The 19,753-nt window shown below is 45.3% G+C and overlaps 3 protein-coding genes and 3 non-coding genes across 13 annotated transcripts; 2 read left to right on the plus strand and 4 right to left on the minus strand.

Moving 5' to 3' along the window:
- The first annotated feature begins 5,121 nt into the window (after positions 1–5,121).
- On the plus strand, positions 5,122–10,981 carry LOC100193865 (DUF1639 family protein). Of its 2 annotated transcripts, XM_008656181.3 has the most exons (6): positions 5,122–5,271; positions 5,419–5,496; positions 6,794–7,052; positions 8,613–8,916; positions 9,978–10,055; positions 10,138–10,981. In XM_008656181.3, the coding sequence occupies exons 3-6, from the start codon at positions 6,805–6,807 to the stop codon at positions 10,186–10,188; spliced, it is 681 nt and encodes a 226-aa protein (XP_008654403.1). In that variant the 5' UTR covers positions 5,122–5,271; positions 5,419–5,496; positions 6,794–6,804; the 3' UTR covers positions 10,189–10,981. The 2 variants fall into 2 exon arrangements, with proteins under 2 accessions (XP_008654403.1, NP_001132417.1); NM_001138945.1 differs by lacking the exon at positions 5,122–5,271 and having other exon boundaries at positions 5,304–5,496; positions 10,138–10,906.
- A 3,158-nt stretch (positions 10,982–14,139) lies between these two features.
- On the plus strand, positions 14,140–15,933 carry LOC100282355 (uncharacterized). Of its 6 annotated transcripts, none has more exons than XM_020542138.3 (3): positions 14,140–14,398; positions 15,042–15,269; positions 15,369–15,933. In XM_020542138.3, the coding sequence occupies exons 2-3, from the start codon at positions 15,060–15,062 to the stop codon at positions 15,753–15,755; spliced, it is 597 nt and encodes a 198-aa protein (XP_020397727.1). In that variant the 5' UTR covers positions 14,140–14,398; positions 15,042–15,059; the 3' UTR covers positions 15,756–15,933. The 6 variants fall into 6 exon arrangements, with proteins under 6 accessions (XP_020397727.1, XP_020397726.1, XP_008654962.1 ...); XM_020542137.3 differs by having other exon boundaries at positions 15,045–15,269; XM_035961457.1 differs by lacking the exon at positions 14,140–14,398 and adding an exon at positions 14,430–14,792 and having other exon boundaries at positions 15,045–15,269.
- Positions 15,934–16,318: 385 nt separating this feature from the next.
- On the minus strand, positions 16,319–19,193 carry LOC100281129 (60S ribosomal protein L28-like). Of its 2 annotated transcripts, none has more exons than XM_008656681.2 (4): positions 19,095–19,193; positions 18,437–18,615; positions 18,155–18,321; positions 16,319–16,693 (listed from the first exon to the last, which is right to left on the minus strand). In XM_008656681.2, the coding sequence occupies exons 2-4, from the start codon at positions 18,582–18,584 to the stop codon at positions 16,568–16,570; spliced, it is 441 nt and encodes a 146-aa protein (XP_008654903.1). In that variant the 5' UTR covers positions 18,585–18,615; positions 19,095–19,193; the 3' UTR covers positions 16,319–16,567. The 2 variants fall into 2 exon arrangements, with proteins under 2 accessions (XP_008654903.1, NP_001358781.1); NM_001371852.1 differs by having other exon boundaries at positions 16,328–16,693; positions 18,437–18,594; positions 19,095–19,130.
- LOC111590092 (small nucleolar RNA R24) lies at positions 16,805–16,897 on the minus strand. The gene has a single exon (XR_004852364.1). It is a non-coding gene; the product is annotated as a small nucleolar RNA R24 (small nucleolar RNA).
- Positions 17,059–17,151, minus strand: LOC111590094 (small nucleolar RNA R24). Its single transcript, XR_004852367.1, has one exon. It is a non-coding gene; the product is annotated as a small nucleolar RNA R24 (small nucleolar RNA).
- Positions 17,314–17,406, minus strand: LOC111590093 (small nucleolar RNA R24). Its single transcript, XR_004852366.1, has one exon. It is a non-coding gene; the product is annotated as a small nucleolar RNA R24 (small nucleolar RNA).
- Positions 19,194–19,753: the final 560 nt, after the last annotated feature.

Consider the following 19,753-nt stretch of genomic DNA (forward strand, 5'->3'; position numbering starts at 1 on the left):
AGTAAATACACAAAAAAAAGTTCAACTTGAAATGTAACAAACCATATGATTACATAACTTGATACTTAAATAAACAATTGCCGAAGAAGTGTTTTATTTTAACTAAGATGTACTTTATTATATAATAATAGTGGTATGATACGAGTATATTTTATCCACGGGTATGTGGGTATGGGTAGTACCCACCTGTATCCGTACCCATCTACCCAATGGGTAGAGGTTGTTGCCCATTAACATACCCGCAGGTTTAGAAATCTCACATGCCCACCTACATATTGGGTAAACCTCGTCGGGTATTCGGGTACCTATTGCCATCTCTATGCACGTGTGTTGGATGGTTGGATGGCTGAATTTAACATTTTATCATCTTTACGAATGACACTAAATTACCAGTCATTGACACCTAAGTCATTAATATGGTATTTTAGGTGACATCTATTTTATAAAAATGACAAAAGATTATATTTTCATGTTACATATGAATGTAACCGATATGTGATGGGTTGCAAAGTAAGTGTTGACACCTTTTTCGGGCACCAATCACTCAACACGAACCGTGGCGGTGCCCTCTGCACAGGGGCGGACGGTCCGCGACCAGGGGTCGAACGGTCCATGGCCTGGCGCAGGGCTAGGGTTTCCTGCCTGACGGCCGGACGGTCCGCGCGTGCGCAGGGGGCGGCGAAGGTCGCCGGCGGCGCCTGGATCTCGCTCCCGGGAGGGACCCCGCCGGGGAGGAGAGATCCTAGGTGATGTCTAGGCTCGGGCAGACCGACTTAGACTCCTCTAATCGACGTAGAGCTGAAGAGAAGCGAAGAATTAGGGGATTGGAATACTAAACTAGAGCTACTCCTAATGCATAAGGTAAAAATGAGAAATAGACTTGATTTGATCGATTGTTGGGGGGTTTAATCGGTCGTAGCCCTTCATCTATATAAAGGGGGAGGTATAGATCCGTTTCAAACTGATTTCCGAGTTAATCCCGCAGTTTTAGGTAACAAATCCCGCGAGAAACTAGGAACCCTAACTGACTCTGCGCACGCGCGGACCATCCGCGAGGCACTTTTGGTCTCCAACATATGCCCCTGCCTTTTGGTGAAGGTTGACGAACCAAAAGCATATGAACTAAACCTGATGTAAGTCACCGGCTTTTCAAAATGGAGATCATTCAATAAAGCACCAATGTATAAAGGCCGTTTTGGATGGTATCTTCCTCGGCCATGACCATTTGATCAATGGATCAAAAGGAATATAATGGAGGTGCCCCCCAGTCTGGATAGACAAAGGGACTATACATGTGCCATGGATTCATCGTCGTACCATTCCATATTTGAATAGGATAATATACCGACGATGAGTAAATGGGTGGAAAGTACCCTGGTCTCATAGGATGAATAGACGATGCTTGTTGTGTCGCCTTTTGGGCCATTTTGTTTACCCGTTTTGTTTTAGCAGGTGACCGGGGTTTTTTCGTTGACCGATCACGTAGAACGATCTTCTTGCTAGTATTCTTGGAGAGCAACTGATCAAAAGTAGGATCAGCTTTGATCAACCGACTATATGTGCTTCACCCTTGCATCTGTTTCCCTTTTAAAGCTTTATGTGGAGGTTGACGCCTTTGGCCATAGGTGGACTGTCCGGCTGAGTTAGCCGGACCGTATGTCTTAGCACCGGACCGTCTGCACGTAGGTGTCAGACTGTTTGTGATGCTCTGGTCATGCTATCGAGCTTGGCTCATTAATTGTGCTTGTCCCTCGGTGCCTCCGAACTTTTTAGCCTTATCATCCGGAGTCTTTCGATCAATCTTCTTTTGTGATATATTTGACATGCGAGGATTGCCAGTGATGATATCTTTGCTTTTGCCTTTATCGGCCATTTCGGGCCGAACTAAGATATTTTTGCATGCGATATCTATTGTATTAACAGGAAATGGCTGTGTGTCCACTTGCATCTCCTGAAAAGCCAACCGGCCCTCATTTATGGCCGATTGTACCTGTCGCCGAAAAACGTTACAGTCATTTGTGGCATGAGAAAAAGAATTATGCCACTTACAATAAGCACGTCTCTTTAATTCATTTATAGGAGGGATAGTATGAGTTAATTTAATATTGCCGTTTTTAAGTAGTTCGTCAAATATCTTATCGCATTTGGCAACATTAAAGGTAAATTTAATCTCTTCTTGCCGATTCTTTTGAACCGGTTGTAAGGAAGAACATACCGAAGATTTGGCCTTTATTGGCCAAATAAACTCAGCGGCATATACATCTGCGGATCCATCATCTGAACTATCACACTCTATTAGATGTATAGTACGGGTGGCCGATTTTGATCTCTTTAAATCGGCTTTCACAGGCTAAAGCCCACTGATGTAGCTGGGCTATTGAAAAGAACTGGGTCCTATCTAATTTGTCTCTTAAGTAGGATAGCAACCCATTAAAAGCTAACCCTGCTAGCTCTTTGTCTGCGACATGGATCCGAAAGCATCGGTTTCTAGTGTCCCGGAACCTCCGGATATAATCATTAATCGATTCTTCGCGTCCTTGTCGGACTGAAGCTAAGTCAGCTAGTCCTAATTCATATTCCCCGGCAAAGAAATGTTCATGAAATTTAATTTCTAAGTCATTCCAGGAATTAATAGAATTAGGAGGCAGGGCGGCGTACCATGCAAAAGTGGTACTAGTAAGGGATAAAGAAAATAAACGAACACGAAATGCTTCTCCATCGGCCAATTCGCCTAGGTGTGCTAGGAACTGGCCTATGTGTTTGTGTGTGCTTCTCCCATTCTCACCAGAAAACTTAGAAAATTCTGGTATCCTTGCCCCTTGTGGATATGGGACAATGTCAAACCGGTGATTATATGGCTTTTGGTATGATTGCCCTACTCTGGCTACACTAACTCCGAACTTATCTCAAAATAGTTCAGTCATCTCTTCCCTAATTTTTTCCATTGCACCCGGTGGCAGACCACCGGATCCTGGGCTGTGGGGCTCATTTGGTCGGGCATTAGTATACCGACCTTCTTGCCATGACCGATCGATAGTGTTGATTGGTCTATGATTGTATGGTGCGTTATGGTTTAAATATGTAGAGGGCGAAACATACTGCTGTTGTGGTGTGTAATAATTTGGTGCATGGTGTGTAACAGCAGGTTCTGCATATGTGTATCCGGTTTGTACTATGGTACATCCGAACTGGCCGGTCGTGTTCGCCATTATTGGGGCGCCACGCGGCAGTCCTGGTACGGCCCCGGACTGTCCGACATAGAAAGTCGGACGATCCACGTAAGGGTCGGACGGTCCGGGTAGAAGCTCGGACGGTCTGACCGCGTCCAGGGTCGCCGATCTGCCAAGCAGGGATGGCGGCGGTCCTAGGGCGGCCCCAGACTGTCCGGCAGAGCAAGCCGGACGGTCTGTGTATGGGCGGACGGTCCGGGCAGAAGCTCGGACGGTCCGACCGTGTTCAGGGACGCCGATCTGCCAAGCAGGGATGACAGTGGTGGTACTTGCCCTGGATATGAGTTCATCAGCATACCATATAATGGTTGGGGCTGCAAATCCCCATTTGTTGCCGATGTATTAGACATATATATCCTGTTACTAGTCTCATATGATGGAAAATTAGGAGCAACAGACTTCTCCAACATACGCGTTAATTTTCTAATTGACTCTTCTAACCCTTCAATTTGTTGTTTCATTTGATTCTGCTGATGATCTACATAATGTTTAATAGATTGGATGTCGTCAGGTTTACTTACGTTGGGGACTTGAAGCGAAGATAGAAGAGATGCAACGTCGGTCTCTCCATGTTTGACAACTTTCTGGTGGCGATCCACCGTGTATTGTGATAAGAATTTTTCCTTCGCTTGACGCATGTAGTCCTCGTATTGCTGTTGCTCATCGGTCGTTATCAACAGTCGGCTTTAGGATATTGTCCGGGGAGATATCGGTGTGATCTTTAGAACCGGCCATTTGAGGGTCTGATTTTTAGTAGATCTAAACACCTTTCTCCAGCGGAGTCGCCAAAAGTATGTTGACACCTTTTTCGGACGCCAATCACTCAACACGAACCGTGGCAGTGCCCTCTGCACAGGGGCGGACGGTCCGCGACCAGGGGTCGGACGATCCACGCCCTAGGGCTGGACGGTTCGCGCGTGCGCAGGGGGCGGCAAAGGTTGCCGGCGGCGCCTGGATCTCGCTCCCGGGAGGGACCCCGTCGGGGAGGAGAGATCCTAGGTGATGTCTAGGCTCGGGCAGACCGACCTAGACTCTTCTAATCGTTGTAGAGCCAAAGAGAAGCGGAGAATTTGGAGATTAGAATACTAAACTAGAGCTACTCCTAATGCATAAGGTAAAAACGAGAAATAGACTTGATTTGATCGATTGTTGGGGGTTTAATCGGCCGTAGCCCTTCATCTATATAAAGGGGGACGTCTGGATCCGCTTCAAACTGATTTCCGAGTTAAGCCCGCAGTTTTAGGTAACAAATCCTGCGAGAAATTAGGAACCCTAACTGACTCTGCGCATGCGCAGACCGTCCGCGCCACCACCACGGACCGTACGCGAGGCACTTTTGATCTCCAATAGTAAGATAATTGGTTAGTCTAAAGATCTACTATATTTTTAACCGGCGACGGGCGGGGCTGTAGCCCCGACAGCTCCTCTTTGCATCCGCCCCTGAAAGATAACCATGGCTAAAGATATTCAGCCACACTCAAGTTCTAATAGGATAAAAAATCATTGGTTTTTTGGTATCCAATACCATCCCCGCACCCTACCGATGCCCCCACCATTTGTTATACGTGGAGTAAGTTGTTATACGTGGAGTAAAATTGTAGCCAGCAAATCGAGTACATATTCATACAAAACGCTGATTTGGTAAACAATTATAAAATGGAGTTTAAAATAAGAGACAAAATAAAAATGGAATAGAAGAACTGTTAGAGATAGCCAACGTTTGCAATTTTGCCTCACGGTTCATTAGAAAACTGGGCCGCGGTCGTTGTGTTTTTAGATGGTCAAAGCAAGCGATTGGGCTGGCCCACTGGACACCAGTCCGGTCCAAGGCCCACCAAAGTCGCTTGTCCGGGGCGGACAACCTCCCAGTCCCAGGCTCCCAGCAGGCCAGCAGGCAGCAGGGATGAAGAGAGACATTCTACCGTGAGATCAGCGGTGGAAGATGGCCCGGCGCAGCCGCGACAGGATCGAGCTCCGGTGTGCGCGACGGGTCCGGAGCGGAGCGGAGCGGAGCGGGGGAGAAGGCATATAAAATGCGAAGGTCCTCTTCCTCTCCCTCTTGCTCTTTCTCCTCACCAGGCATCAAGAGAGGACGAGAGGGGGCGTCCGGAATTTCCTCTGCTTCCTTTTACCGCGAAACCTTTGCCTTGAAGGAAGAATCCGTTCCTCTGCTTGATCTGTGTTGTAGATGAGACGAGAAGCGGAGGATTAACAGAGCAGGAAGGTGAATTGGGCGCAGAGACTCTCAGACGCGCAGTTTTTGAAGGTAGGTACTGCTCCAAGTCCGCTAAACTGCGGTTCTCTGCTCTTTTCCTCGGTCGTTGCTGCTTGCAGTTGTAATTTTGGCGCGGATTGGAGTTTGGAGGCTCGCACCATGGTGGGAAGTTCCCTTTTTTGTGATTTGTTTGAAATTCTCGACGTATAAGGTTTTCATGTGTGGTTATTTGATCTGAAGTTCTGAACAATCCATCCCCTTTTCTCCTGGGATTGGGTTCTCTCCCACTTTCAGTCCTCTTCCTGTGTTGGGATTCCTCTGGTTCTGTGACTGCGAGATCCCACATGTAAGTGCGGGGATATCTCAAGTGGATTATTTGGATTCGATTCTCCGGGAGCTACATTTTGGCATGACTTGAATCAGTTTCTGCTGTGATCAAGCAATCTGAGCTGCTTCACTTGCGATTGCCGTGATTGGGACTTGGTTGGTTAGTGATTCGGATCGAGCGATTTGCCGAACAATCATTGCTGCTTCTCCTCAAGTTGAAATCTGTTTACCAATTTCATTCGGTGTTCCTTGGTTGTTCGGTCGGAGAAGGAACCAGAGTCTGAAGTTGTTTAGGTTGGGCTTGGATCTCCTCCGTCTTCCCCGGTTGGCTTTCTGTATCATATTCGTCAAGTCTGTACATTTCAGTATCTTCCCCTTTCACAAGGAAGTTGTTCCCTTCCTTGCTTGATTTGTCTTTCTGGCTCTTGTCACAAGTTGTTGTCGCTCTCTCAAAAATTCCTTTTCATTTGATTGTTGAATTATCGAGAACGCAAAATTGGGTATAATAAGCCAAAGAGTCCAGATTTACATTTGATTGATTGCTTGTTTCCTTCGATTTTACTTGTGACTCTCGAGCTAATGAGTTAAATTGAGCTTAATTACATTTTTATTCCAATTCGATCTCTTTTAGCCTTTTATGATCTGTCATCGGTTGAATCAGAAAGCCAGTAGCTCACCATATGTGATCAGTCAGTTAAAGTCGAGTTGGATTTTAGTGATCATCCCGTTTTATGTCTGGATTTGATTGGTCAGTGGAATCACTATCCGTTTCCAAAATACTTTTTAGGGTAAAATCAAACTGAAATTCGACGATGGCTCGTCCCCTTGCAGTCCCCTTGCAATCGGTCTTCTACTTTTCAGTTTCTCCTCCTTAGCGTGGCTTTGCATCAATCTATGCAGAGAATTAAAGCAGATGATGTCTCCTCGGATCTTGAGATTTTTTTTGGATGGCCTGATATGTTATGAGCTAAACTTTGTCAGCATTTTATCCTTTCCTCAGTTCCTCTACATGTAATTTCAGCTCGTCGCGAAATGAAGGAGGCGAGGAATCACTACCACACCCGGGGCTCCTCGCGCGGCGGCGGCGGCACCACTGCCGAGCGCGACCTGGTGTTACAGTGGGGCAACCGGAAGCGCCTGCGCTGCGTCAAGGTGCAGCGCCGTGACGTCGAGGCCGCCGCTACCGTGGCCGCCGAGAAAGCCGCCATCAGCCAGCGCCGCGCCGCGGCCACAGCTGCCCAGCACCACCCAGACGGCCACACCCACCACCGTGTTTTCAGGTCTATGCCTTTCTCTAATTTGTTTCCTTTTTTATCGTTTGTGCCTTCGTGGTGTCGATGTGCCCATTGCGTGTGCCGGCTCTCAGCATGATTGCTTTGTTTTGATGTCTACTTGTTAAACTAGTGCCCATTTTTGGGTTATTTCGTAAAGCAACAACTCGATGTCACGTGATGTCGTCCGCGTCGACAAGAAAAAGGCAGAGACCTGATCTGGTTTGGTTTTTATTTGAAGAGAAATTCAATTTGAATGAATGTGGACAAAGATGTGGTCTGTCTTTTTTTCCTGAAGAACTCGATTTGTACATCGAATTCGAAGATGTGGTCTGTCTTTTTCATGAAGAACTGATAATACCGAAGTTGCTAGTTTTCTGGTAGTATGGAGTAGTCCGTGCCCAGTACTGCCGAGTTCAGTATTTGTTGGTTTTTTACTTGCATCGCTAAAATCAGGCCTGTTTTTTTTTCTTCCAAAAAAGGGGTCCTGGAAGGCTAAAAGAAGACGGTGTTTAGAACAGAAATCTTGATATCAGTTGCGAACACTGAGATTAGAAGCTAGTTTAAGGACCAACAGGCTCCTTATCGCCATCTTCGATCCATCCAGCTGAATGTATTTGGAGTTATTATTATTCTCTGAATTTTCAGTATTTTCTAGCTTATGTGCCAATTCGATTTCTGCATCACATGAATTTTTACGTGCCCTTTTGTTGGTACAGTTTTCTCAGACTGGTTTGTGATTTTGCTTCGCCGAAACTATTACAAGAAAGAACTCCTAGACTGCTGTCAATAATAGCTTATCCGTGTTCTCTTAAAAAAGGGACTTATCGGCATTACGATAAATTTTGATGGCTGAGTATTCTTTGCCTTCATCTGTTGCTATCTTTGGACTCTAGTCACATCATATCAACTATATTTTGTTGACTAATTTTGGATTCCGAAGAAAACAACAATTTTATCTTGAATCAGTCACCACCACACGTATAAGTGGATGGTGAGGGCCTGCTCATTATTGCTCTTCCTTTTGCATCCTCGAATTCATAGCTTGGTGCCTGGACGGTACGAAGCGTTGGTATAGGTAGTAGGTGGAAGCTTTTGCCTTCTATGTTACCCCTCTCCCCTAAATTGGAGGTGAATCATGAATTTATGCAGTCTGCCTATTTCAGAATTTAATTATATTTTGAAGTTAATTGCATGAGGGTTTAAAATCTAGCCTTTAATTTTAAATTTTAAAATTAGACCATTTGAACATCCTCGCCAGAAGATTGAACTGCACTATTATGCCCCCTTTTTCATTTAAAATATCGAAATCCATGCATTCTGTGTTTACTGGAAAACTCGTCGAATCAAATTTATAGAAATATATCTTGTATGCATATAACTTTTCCGTTATGTGAACACCTTCAGTGTGTCTGTGTGTGTCACTTCCTTCTCTTTATCATGTTTGTTCTTTTCTAGGTCTTACGTATGGTTTGGAGCAACAAGATGTCTTTTTGTTGGATAGATTAAAACTGATAATCAGGTGCATCCCTTCTAATGATCTAATCTATGTTGTTACTGGTTTTGTAGGAACACAGAAGAGTTTGCGATCATGAAATCGCCAGCACGGCAACAACAGAACAGCAGGATCGACGCAGTTGCTTCACCGGACAGGGAGTGCCCTGGTAGAGGTAACAACAACAACAACGGAGGTCCACAGACCTGTCCAGATGACAAGAAAGGCTCTTCATCGGGGAGTGAGGGGTCCATCTGGCCGAAGTTTGCAGTCACCCTGTCGAACAGGGAAAAGGAAGAGGATTTCCTGGTGTTCAGAGGATCCAAGCTGCCTCAAAGACCCAAGAAAAGAGCCAAGGTCATCCAGAGAACTGTCAATGTATGACCCTCTCACAATAGCTTCTGATTTGAAGAAATTACTTTCGGTTAAACTGAATGCAATCGATCCCCATCAATGTGCATATGGTATTGGAGTATGTTGCTGTCCATGGCAATACTCTCTCGGTCTCTCCATCCCAAAAGAATACAAATATTTCTTCCTGGGGAGTTAAACAATTTCAAAATTGACCAAATCAACACCAAATAGCCATCATTGCTTTAATTATGGAATATTTTCATAGTAAATCTATTGGAAGGCATAAATATTGATATTATTTTCTATAAATTTTGCCAAACTGAAGAAAGTTTTAGTTGTCTCAAACCTAGAACTCTTTTTTTTTTGAACGAACAGGGAGTTGGTAACAAAAACAATATACCTTGCTTCACGCTGAGAGATTCCAAACTCATAATATGCAAATACCAGTAGACAGCAGTAGTCTGCATGTTCACTAAAAAATATACTCCAAGCTGTAGGGATATCGCTGGAAAACATAAATCTGTACCAGTGCTGTAAAATAACTTCGGTTATGCATTATTATTAATAGAACCAGCCATACAGAGGTATCAGGTCACATGGACCATAGGCCCCGCCTCTGTGCACTCTGTCTGATCTGTCCCCCGAGCACTGTGCAAATAAAATAGCGCTCGGTGGATGCCTGGAAATTTGATTTGGTTACCAAGAAGCACCCATAGCACCACAGCATGCTTCTGTGTGAAGCAAGTAAAAGTTTGTTTAAAAGCTGATGCCTCCCATCTGGTTGTCCCCTCAACTCAACGCTTGATGAGTTGCACAATTGCAATGCTGGTTCCTACTATCACTGCAAGTACTCTTATTTGAAACTGCACAGCTAATAATTTACTAGTCTTCATATCATCATACACTGTTGCGATTGTTGTACGTATTGGTTAGCCTAATATGCTACTGCTATTGGGCAAGAGTTGTTTTTCTGTATCAGGTTTACGAAACTTTGTCTAGTATTTTTTATATGTATCTCTTGAGGTTGCATGTGAGAAAAAAACCCATCATCCTGCGATGCTTGCCTAACTATTGTCCATCTGCAGTTCGTATGCCCAGGAACGTGGCTGTGTGACCTGACTCTTGAAAGATACGAAGTCCGAGAGAAGAAGGTTTCCAAGAAGGTGGGGGATGGACGATACCTATCAGTTTCATGCTCTTGGGAAGAGTTCATTCAGCCAGCTGACGTTTGAACTGATTTTGCAGCGCCCCAGGGGATTGAAAGCTATGCACGACTTGGACAGTGACTCGGAATAAAAAACAGAGAGAGAAGAGATCACTGAACATGAGAAGCTGAACATTAGAGAGAAGGCCAGGACAGATGCAGCAGATGGAGGTCGACCATAAAGCTTCCTGATGGAATGAGGACCAACGGGTCACCACTCCTCGCGATTGATACTGGAGATCGATTTGTCCAAAAGGACTAGGTTTTTTTAAAAGCAAATGGCAGGAGCTCTGCCTATCCATTAAGAGAGAGGGAGAGAGAGAAATTTACAAGAAGTGAGCACAATAAAAGCACGCCCAAACATAACGAGGGATCCCAATAAGAAGTCGTCCCTGCTGCTACAAAAAAAAAAGGACTTGTAGCGATCGGAGGACGACCGAGATGTCAGGAAGTTGCACGGAAGAACAGAGAGGAGAGCTGCAGGAGCTGGAGTTCCTGAACATTAGCAAACTATTCAATTCCCTGGAAAGCAGCAACGCTGTTTTGCTATTCTCTCATGTTAATATGAATGGCGAGCTAGCCAGTCCTGTCGCGTCTAGTTTGCCTTCCGTAGTTTTTTTTTATCCTCTGGTGCTGTATGAAAGGTCAGTGGATATTCTTTCAGGGGCATGAGACAGTGTCCGGCACTCTCAGTCCAGTGCGAGTGGATCAGGATTCAGGCAAACATAGACCGACGATCGGACTTTATGTGTTTTCAGGACTGCCAGACTTGTAAATTCTGAAAGTTTCAGTGAATTTTTTTTATAGTTTAAATTTTATATAGGCCTACCCTCCGTATAAAAAAATTGAGAACTTTTTTTACGTGATATTGGAAGATGTTTGGCATTGGTTTTGCAAACTCTATTGATTTTTAAGAGATGTAGCATACATTTTCGTCTCTCTTTTGTTGCTATGGAATCATTAAAAATAAGAAAACAATATAGAGTTCTTTTGTTGCTCTGGAATCATTAAAAATAAGAAAGCAATATAGAGCTGATTTGTTTCGGCTTCTAGCCGAATTATGGCCGTTAAAATCGGCTTTAGATCGTTCTTAGATCCTGTTTGTTTCAGATTATAATCCCTTCAGATTATATAATCCAGTGGAAATAATCCAATAGTTAAACAAACACATAGATTATGAGTTTAGATTATATAATTTAAACTTCAGATTATGATAATTTCATAATCTCCTCAAGACTAGCTTATTTAAGATTATTTTGGCAAAAGACCCACTACCCATGCTAATGTAAATAGAAATTACAATATATGTCATCCTTCTTTTCTCACCTCAAATAAACAATAAAGGTATTGTTGTCTTTATGAATAATCTACATTTGTATAATCTAAAGTACCAAACAACTACATAAAGATTATAATATATCTAGATTATAATTTGGATTATATAATTTAGATTATAATCTAGATTATATAATCTATAAACTGAAACAAACAAGCCCTTAGTCTGTTTCTGAAAAATCACTCAAATCATAGTGACAGCAGAAAAAGCTCTTACGAAAAAAGTTGTGCCAACTGCCAAACAGGCCCACATACTCCAAGTAGTTATAGAAAAGGGAGAAACTCTATTTTATCACTTAATATATAATGAATTAAAATTTGATATATTGATATATTAAACAATGAAAAATTATCTAGATTTTTTTAATGATTTATGGTTTAATTGTAGGATGGTTGCATGACACGTTTATTACAAGAAGAGTATTGGTTTCTATTGAACTCATGGATGCTGTGCATGTGGTCCTGCGGCCTTGCCCAACCGCTCGCCCGCCTGCAAGCAACCGCCGCGCGGGACCAGACCAAACCAAAGTTGGGCTACCCGCAGGCACGCACACGGCACACCTCGGGTACTCTACTCCATGGTTTACAAAACCGCTAAAAATGGGCGGTAAACCACTGATTTTTTAAAATTCGTTTGAAATTTTAAAAAAATGAAAAAAAATCATAAAAATCGAAAACCGCTGGTAAATCGTTTTTTTGGACTGGTAACCCGTTATTGGAGACCGATAAACCGTCAATTTTTGCCGAAAAACCGAATAATACCAAAATTGAGTATTTAGTGGTCAATTTAGACAATATTTGTCTTATTTACTATTATATGTTATATGTGATGTTATATGTTAAAATTGAGACCGATAAACCACTAATTTTTATCTCTGGAACAGGTTCGTCTTTACATATAATATATTCACATATAATATATATTGTTTAATATTAGTTCTCAGTTCAATCAGCTGAACTGAACAGCGCCCGAGGACTGCAACGGCACAAAAGGGGCAGATTTTAAATGTTGCATTATTCGCTGGCATCGCAGCTTTACAGCAGCAGCAGAGAGAAAAGAAAGTGAGAGAACTCCTGCTTTTGTTAGCCTGCTTTAGTTTTACGCTTTGCCTGCCCTCTTTTTTTCTCTCTCAAAACAAAAGCGTCGCTTTTCTTTGCGAAAACGAGATGCAAATACCCCCAAAGGCGGTATGACATCCCTGCTTAAAAAAACATAATCAGACGAATTATGTTTAATGTTCGTGCTTCCAAAAAAAACATCAGAAAATCTGGGCGACGTTCACTCTGAAGTCTGAACCAATGCTGCTACAGAAACAAACGCGCTGAATCTCCGAACGATCGATAGAGTTCCAATCCACGCGCGGGGTGGCGGTACAAGGCACGCACAGGTCAGGAACACACACACACACATACAGAGGACAATAACATCACGCGACAGCACACGGCGGCTCTCGTCGGACAGGCAGGCAGGCGTCATCAGTGGCGCAGGTTGCCGAGGAGGAGCGCGACGGCCGGGCAGAGGGCGGCGGCCAAGAGCGACGAGGAGACGGCCGCGGCGCCGGAGGCCGGGCTCGGCGCGGGGGCCTCGGCGGCGAGGGCGGCGCCGGCGAAGGAGGACACGGCGACGGCCACGACGACGACGGCGGCGCGCAGTATCTTGGAGGAGGCCATGACGGGGGTTTGCCTGTGCTGGCTTTTGAGCTGCGGTGAGCCGTGAGCTCGAGCTCGTAGGGAAATTGCGAATGAGAGTGAGTGAGGTCGGAGGCGGTGAGAGCGCGTGTTTATAGGCGAGCGGCGGAGGGTTGGGGCCTCACGTTCACAGTCTGGCCTATTCGCTACGTATTTCCCATCGGCCAGCTCATAATTTAGTGCCACCCCATAATTAGCTTAAAGCTAGGAGACTGCTGGTCCTCAGTGACATATATAGAACCAATCTACAATTAGCAGATTTCTGATTTTTCATAATCCAGATTTGGGGGACTTGCTTCTTTACCGTTTTTCTTTTTAATAATTGGCAGCCAATGCGACTATGCAAGAAACAAAGTGAAAGTGCAGGATGCTCTGCACAACAGGCAGCAGTACACCTCATCTGAGAACTACAGATTAGCTGCTGATGATACCGATGTATTCCAGCAAAGCACAGATCAGCAGGGTTCTATTCTAGGCTGCAGCAGTACAGTCTGGCTCGATGAAACAAACCACTGCATGCACATCGATATACCCGACGGCCCAAGGGGATATGGCTGACAGTTTTGCTTATTTGGAAAAGTCCAGTCTGCTCAACGATGAAAGGGCACAGACAGCACGGTGTCACAAAGACGGTTAGATAGAGACGGCACGGTCGCTTTGCAGTCACACACACACATACAGGTATTTACTTGAAGCCACAGGCACCATAATTACCGCAAGTGCACCTGAAGCTTCAGAAAACGACAGCCACCTATCATCTGCCAATTCGTTGGCTTTGGCTGTGTGTATTATTGGCTTCTTCTGGACTTTGCGCACGCTGTCAGCTAAGATTCTCCTTAGCTGTGTGTTGTTCAGTGGCAACCGAAACCAACTGGACCTGGCTCCCTCCCGGTGATGATTGTTGGACACATCACACATATGTCCCTGTGGGCTGTGTGGTGGACATTTCAGTGTTTCGTGCATGCAAGTTTGGCTGGCTGGATGTGCTTAAAAAGAAAGAACGACGGGCAGGATGAGTTGTTCGCTCTCGCCAATGATGCTATCAGCTCAATGGCGTATTGTTCTCCAGTTCCATGATCGTCCACCAGACCTTTCATGCCCGTCCCTTTACTGACAAAGCATAGCTAGCTTGACTGGGAGAGAAAAAATGTTCTTGAGTCACCATCGTTTTCTGTTTTTCGAGTCACCATCTGATGTAAGTAAAGGTACCAAGACCTTGTGAGCTTGGAGTCTAAGGGAGCACTGCGACCGTTGTTAGATCTTCCATTTTTCTTGAAGGTAAGGTAACTTCAACTCATAGACAGTTTACTCAATCTAATTACATAGAAAAAAAATTCCAGGGACATTGCTGCTAAAACCGAACCGAGGATTATCCACAGTTTCAAAGATTATCCTACGAAACTTCCAGATCAAGAACAGAGCGCTCTTTGTGCAATATGCTTATCGTTCCAGAAAAGCAGTGTACTCATCCCCTAGCCCCCCTCCTTAGGGCATCTAATTCTTTTGTCCCCAGCTATCCGTCCCATCCTGCTGCACCTTTTGTTTTGCTGGGCAATTTCTTCAGTACCTCTTGTCTATCTATTAAGCACCCTTGCTCTTCAAGGAACTTTGGCTGCAAAACCTAACCACTTGTGCATTCTCTCAAGACCCCCCTGGAAGGGAAGGAAACATGGTGCACACATGGACTTCACTAGTGTTCTGTTCGTTTGCTTTTTGTTCCTGCGCGCCGTTAGGAATTTCGCGTCTTTCTCGCATGCCTCTCTGTTCAGACATAAACTGCTGAAACTTTTTTTCTTTCGTTCTTTCATTGGTTTGAAAAGAGAGGAACTAACTAGGGCGTGTGGTTGAAAGCATACAGGATTTCCGAAATGGGGAATGTCTGAATTTAAAAAAAAACTGCATGTCTTTTTTTTTGGGGCAGCAGCAATCGCAGAGGAAGATGGTGGTGTCGAAGAAGAAGCTGATCAAGGTCGGCCCATGGGGCGGCGCCGGGGGACACCCGTGGGACGACGGCGGCTACTCCGGGATCCGCAGCATCACCATGTCCTACGACCGGTTCATGGAGTCCATCAGCGTGGAGTACGACAGGGACGGCATGCCCGTCACTGGGGAGCGGCACGGAGGAGCCGCCGCCAGCCACACGACCCAGGCACGTCCGCCGCCAAACCAATCACCCCCGTCAGTCACGATCAGTGACACGGCTCCTTCCGCTGGGTGGTTTCTGAACCGTGCGCGCGTACGTACACAGATCAAGCTGGGCTACCCGGACGAGTACCTGACAACGGTGAGCGGGCACTACGCGCCGATCGCGCCCGGCGGCTCGCCGGTCATCCGCTCGCTGGCGTTCCGGACCAACCAGGGGGCGTACGGGCCGTTCGGCGTGGCGGAGGGCACGCCCTTCGAGTTCCCGGTGGACGGCGGCGTCATCGTCGGCTTCTGCGGGAGGAGCGGGTGGCAGCTCGACGCCGTCGGCCTCTACGTCGCGCCGCTGCGCCCGGAGACCGTGTACGACAGGGTGCACAAGCTTGGCCTCACGGCTTACCGCGCAGTTTGGCAGCGGATCGGGTCCCAGCAGCAGCAGCAAGAACCGGTGAAACTGCTGAACGGCAACGCGCAGATTACTCACAAGATGTAACCAACTGCCAGGATGCCAACCATGACTATCTATATTCTGCAGTCCGAATGTATCCAGCTAGCGTATGGATCTAATGTACCTGTACCTCATCCTGATTTGAACACTTCAGCGTATGAATCTAAACATGCAGCAAACAGTCCTGCGACGGGACTTGGCTGCTGGCCACGTCTAACAGCAATAGTTGGTATTTTCATTCCTAAGCCACAATGGGCCTGTCGGTTGTCTCCATTTTTAAATAAATTAAATTTATTTAATACACAAATTTCATGTTAATCTGTCATTAGAAAAGACTAATGGTTGCACCGAGGCTGTCTTTAACAAAACGGCCAATTCCTTCATATGTCGGGATAAATTTATTTAATAGACACTAATTACATGTTAATCTCATTAGAAAAGACGGTTGCACCGACAGAGGCTGGCCTTAGAGAAACGGCTAATTCCTATCGAGCTGAAGAGGCTGACCAGGCAACCAACCAGAACGCTGAAGAGGCTGATAGGCAACCAACCAGAACGTGAGCCTCGCCAGACAATATGCAGGCAACCACAGTCCACAGGCAACCAAAAGCACCCAATAAGAAGCTAGACATACATGTTCCAGAACCCAACAAAAATCAGGGGTAATCCCGGCCAGCCAGCTTGCAAACAAAGCAGCAATCAAGTGCCAAGCAATCTTTGTCATGGAATTCTTGCTATAGAATGACAAACGGCAACATCTTAACACGATTTGCTCTAGTTCTAACAAGTCTCAAAACTGTTGGAGACATTGGATAAATATAAGCTGAGACTATGGGCACCAACGACAGAACACAGGCTTAGTGCGTAGGCTGCCTGTTCTTCTTCTTGACACCAGACTTGGCAACCTGGAGGCTGCGGTACACAGAGCTCAGCCTACCAAGGGCCGACTTGGTCAGATCAGGCCTGTAATAGTTGTCGCCAACCTGCAGCACAAACAAAAGGCAAATTAGAAACCGAAGCACTGTACATTATTAGTGTTCATTCTAAACGAAAAGCAGGAAACCAATGATACAAGACTTAAATATCCTGCAAGGTCAGCTCAGAAGCCAAGCGTATCAGCTTATATTTCATTGAAGGAACCAATTGATCGGTTGGTTTTCTTAAAAGTTATGGCTCATCACAGCTAAACCATGCACTAGCAATGGAACCCAAAAATATAAAAGAGAAGAGAATCTACCTAACAAGAGAAACCGGCACAGGACCATTCAAGCAACACAACAGAACAAATATCTTACAAACGAACACATAATGTTAGAAGTAATACTAAATAAAGAGTATGAAACAATATGCAGCTCAGAAGCCAAGCGTATCAGCTTATATTTCATTGAAGGAACCAATTGATCGGTTGGTTTTCTTAAAAGTTATGGCTCATCACAGCTAAACCTTGCACTAGCAATGGAACCCAAAAATATAAAAGAGAAGAGAGTCTACCTAACAAGAGAAACCAGCACAGGACCATTCAAGCAACACAACAGAACAAATATCTTACAAACGAACACATAATGTTAGAAGTAATACTAAATAAAGAGTATGAAACCAATATGCAGCTCAGAAGCCAAGCGTATCAGCTTATATTTCATTGAAGAACCAGTTGATCAGTTGGTTGTTCTTACTTGTTATGGCTCATCACAGCAACGAATTAACATGGACCAAGTGTGCAAACAGTATCCAACACATAAAGTCCAACAGCAACAAATCAACAAATAAATGCCAAAACAATACCCAGCTATAGATGGCCATTTGGCACTAACACGATGGGCCAGTCCAAGCACGGCACGAAAAAGCACGGTCCAGGCACGACCCGGCCCGGTTAGTATAGTGTCAGGCCCGGTTAGTATAGTGCCAGTGCCTGGCACGGCACGGCTATAGTGCCGTGCCTGGGCCACTATCTCGACCCGTAGTGCTGGCACGAGCACGACACGGTTACATTTTTTATTTTAAAAATAATAGTTTACATATATTAAGTATAAGAATTAAACATATAACACAATAAAACTGTAGCTGCACTGGTTAGATGGATACATTTAAGCCTCTTATGCACTATGTTGTAAGTTCGAACCCCCACAACTACATATTTTTTGCTAAATTATATCATATACTCAGATGGGTCATAGTGCCACTGGGCCGCCCCGACACGACTAGCAGGCTGACGGGCCGTGCCTGGGCCGCGGCAGCGGCACGCCGGCCCATCTGGCACGGCACGCTTCGCTAGCCGGGCTTGGCGGGCCGTGCCGACCACGGGCCGTGCCGGTCACGTGCCGGCCCGTTTGGCCATCTATATACCCAGCACATAAAGCAAGAGCTATGTCTTGCAGTATGTAGCATAACAAGCACTCACATATCCCCCATAGAGACAAACATTATGCATTTCCATGTGCCACTACCTGGTTTTTCACAGCCTTGGCCATCTTGCGGAACTCCTTGCGCATTACAGACTTGTGGCTGAGCTTCGCGGGTGTGTTCTGCTTCTTGGTCTTGGTAGTAGAGAGGACCACAGCCGAGTCCTTTCCAGCAGCTGGCTGGATCGTTACAGTTTTCTTGTTTGCTAAGCCTGAAACAAAAAAACAGGCAAAACGGTCAACACAAAATCATTTATTGTTTATTACTAAGATCACATAAGGTGTTCTGTAGGCAGATCAATCCAGAAACTGAGGAGAGCAGCATACCAGAGTACTTGTAGGAGTGTACATTGTAGAGGTTGTTGGGCTCCTTGGTGAACTGCACCTTGGCATTGCCGTTGCCAAACTGCTTCACCAGGAAGGAGTTGTTCTTCCTCACAATCTGCCAGATCAGATCCCCTGGAACGGTCGCCATTTCCCTTCGCCTAAATAGTCGAAAATATCAACTGGCAAATGTGAGATTCCCTTGCAACATTAAACAGGGAGAAAACTGATCACCTGACCATCTGGGGAATAGTTACGGTTGCTTGTTGCATGAGGAAGCAATATGCAACAACTCTTATCTAAAGCTGAACATTTGGGTCGGTTTTTCTAAGATGGATAGCCCTACGCACCATTTCGCTACCAGATGTAACTGAGCTAAGAACAAGGCTGCAATTAACCTTTAACACAGAACAAGTGAAAAATAAAATGCGAGAATGCCACAGCTACCTAACCAACGACGAATCATGCGGAGTACGCCCCGCAAATCACCAGTCGAATCATTCAAACGCATCGACTAGTGAAGTACTGAGCACTGGGATTTGAACGCTAATCAGCATCAGCTTGAACCGCCCTAACTTTACCACAAAAAATACAGCCGACAGCAAGATACTGGACCCAACAAAACATCGTCGAATGCCACAAGAGAAGGGATCTCACTTACCGGAGATGAGGTGCCTCGGCGTCGCCTCGCTCTGTTCCGGGGTTGCAGTGGCGGCTGTGGGATGCAGCCCCTCGCCTATTTTATACTGGGGGCGTCCTCGTAAACCCTAGGTCCGCAAGCGCTTCCTGGGCTTTTATTTGGGCTGCACGGGGCGAAGCACCGGCCCAAAATTCCGCACATCGCCTGTTCGAGCCTTGTCAGTCGGATTACGAGTGGCCAGCACATTAGGGCATGTTTTGGATTTTTTTTCTTCTCAAAACTACAATTTATAATATCACGGTTTAATGTATGTCATGAAATAATCTATATCTATACTATATACTAATTAAACTATTAAGAATCACATATGGGCACCTGCTGGTCATTGTCATTATCAAGACATTATGCTATTAAAATGACTAGACTTACCGCTCTTAAAGCAGGAGCGCTTTCCCCTTGACTTGTTCTTGTTGAGGTACTCCTTGCGTCCCTTTAAGGCGGTCTTGAAGCGCTTGATTATAAGCGTCATTTCATCCTTGTTGAGCCCGGCAGCCTCCACTTGTTGTGTAGCGCTTCCTTGCTGCTAGTTGCTTTGAGAGCAACGGGTTGTGGCTCGTGGAGAGGAAGCGATCTGTTTAGAGCATCGTCCACATACCTCGCTTCCTTCACCATCATGCCCC

The sequence above is a fragment of the Zea mays genome, chromosome 8 (assembly GCF_902167145.1).
Source record: "Zea mays cultivar B73 chromosome 8, Zm-B73-REFERENCE-NAM-5.0, whole genome shotgun sequence".
Lineage (NCBI taxonomy): Eukaryota > Viridiplantae > Streptophyta > Magnoliopsida > Poales > Poaceae > Zea > Zea mays.

What these genes read in the sequence shown, in the direction of transcription:
- LOC100281129 (XM_008656681.2), bottom strand. Translation starts at nt 18,584, where the DNA reads ATGGCGACCGTTCCAGGGGATCTGATCTGGCAGATTGTGAGGAAGAAC. An exon ending in ACACTCCTACAAGTACTCTG is followed by an intron (nt 18,322 to 18,436) that starts GTATGCTGCTCT and finishes TTTTTGTTTCAG; the next exon opens with GCTTAGCAAACAAGAAAACT. An exon ending in CCAAGGCTGTGAAAAACCAG is followed by an intron (nt 16,694 to 18,154) that starts GTAGTGGCACAT and finishes TTTGTGCTGCAG; the next exon opens with GTTGGCGACAACTATTACAG.
- LOC100193865 (XM_008656181.3), top strand. Translation starts at nt 6,805, where the DNA reads ATGAAGGAGGCGAGGAATCACTACCACACCCGGGGCTCCTCGCGCGGC. An exon ending in TCATCCAGAGAACTGTCAAT is followed by an intron (nt 8,917 to 9,977) that starts GTATGACCCTCT and finishes GTCCATCTGCAG; the next exon opens with TTCGTATGCCCAGGAACGTG. An exon ending in AGAAGAAGGTTTCCAAGAAG is followed by an intron (nt 10,056 to 10,137) that starts GTGGGGGATGGA and finishes CTGATTTTGCAG; the next exon opens with CGCCCCAGGGGATTGAAAGC.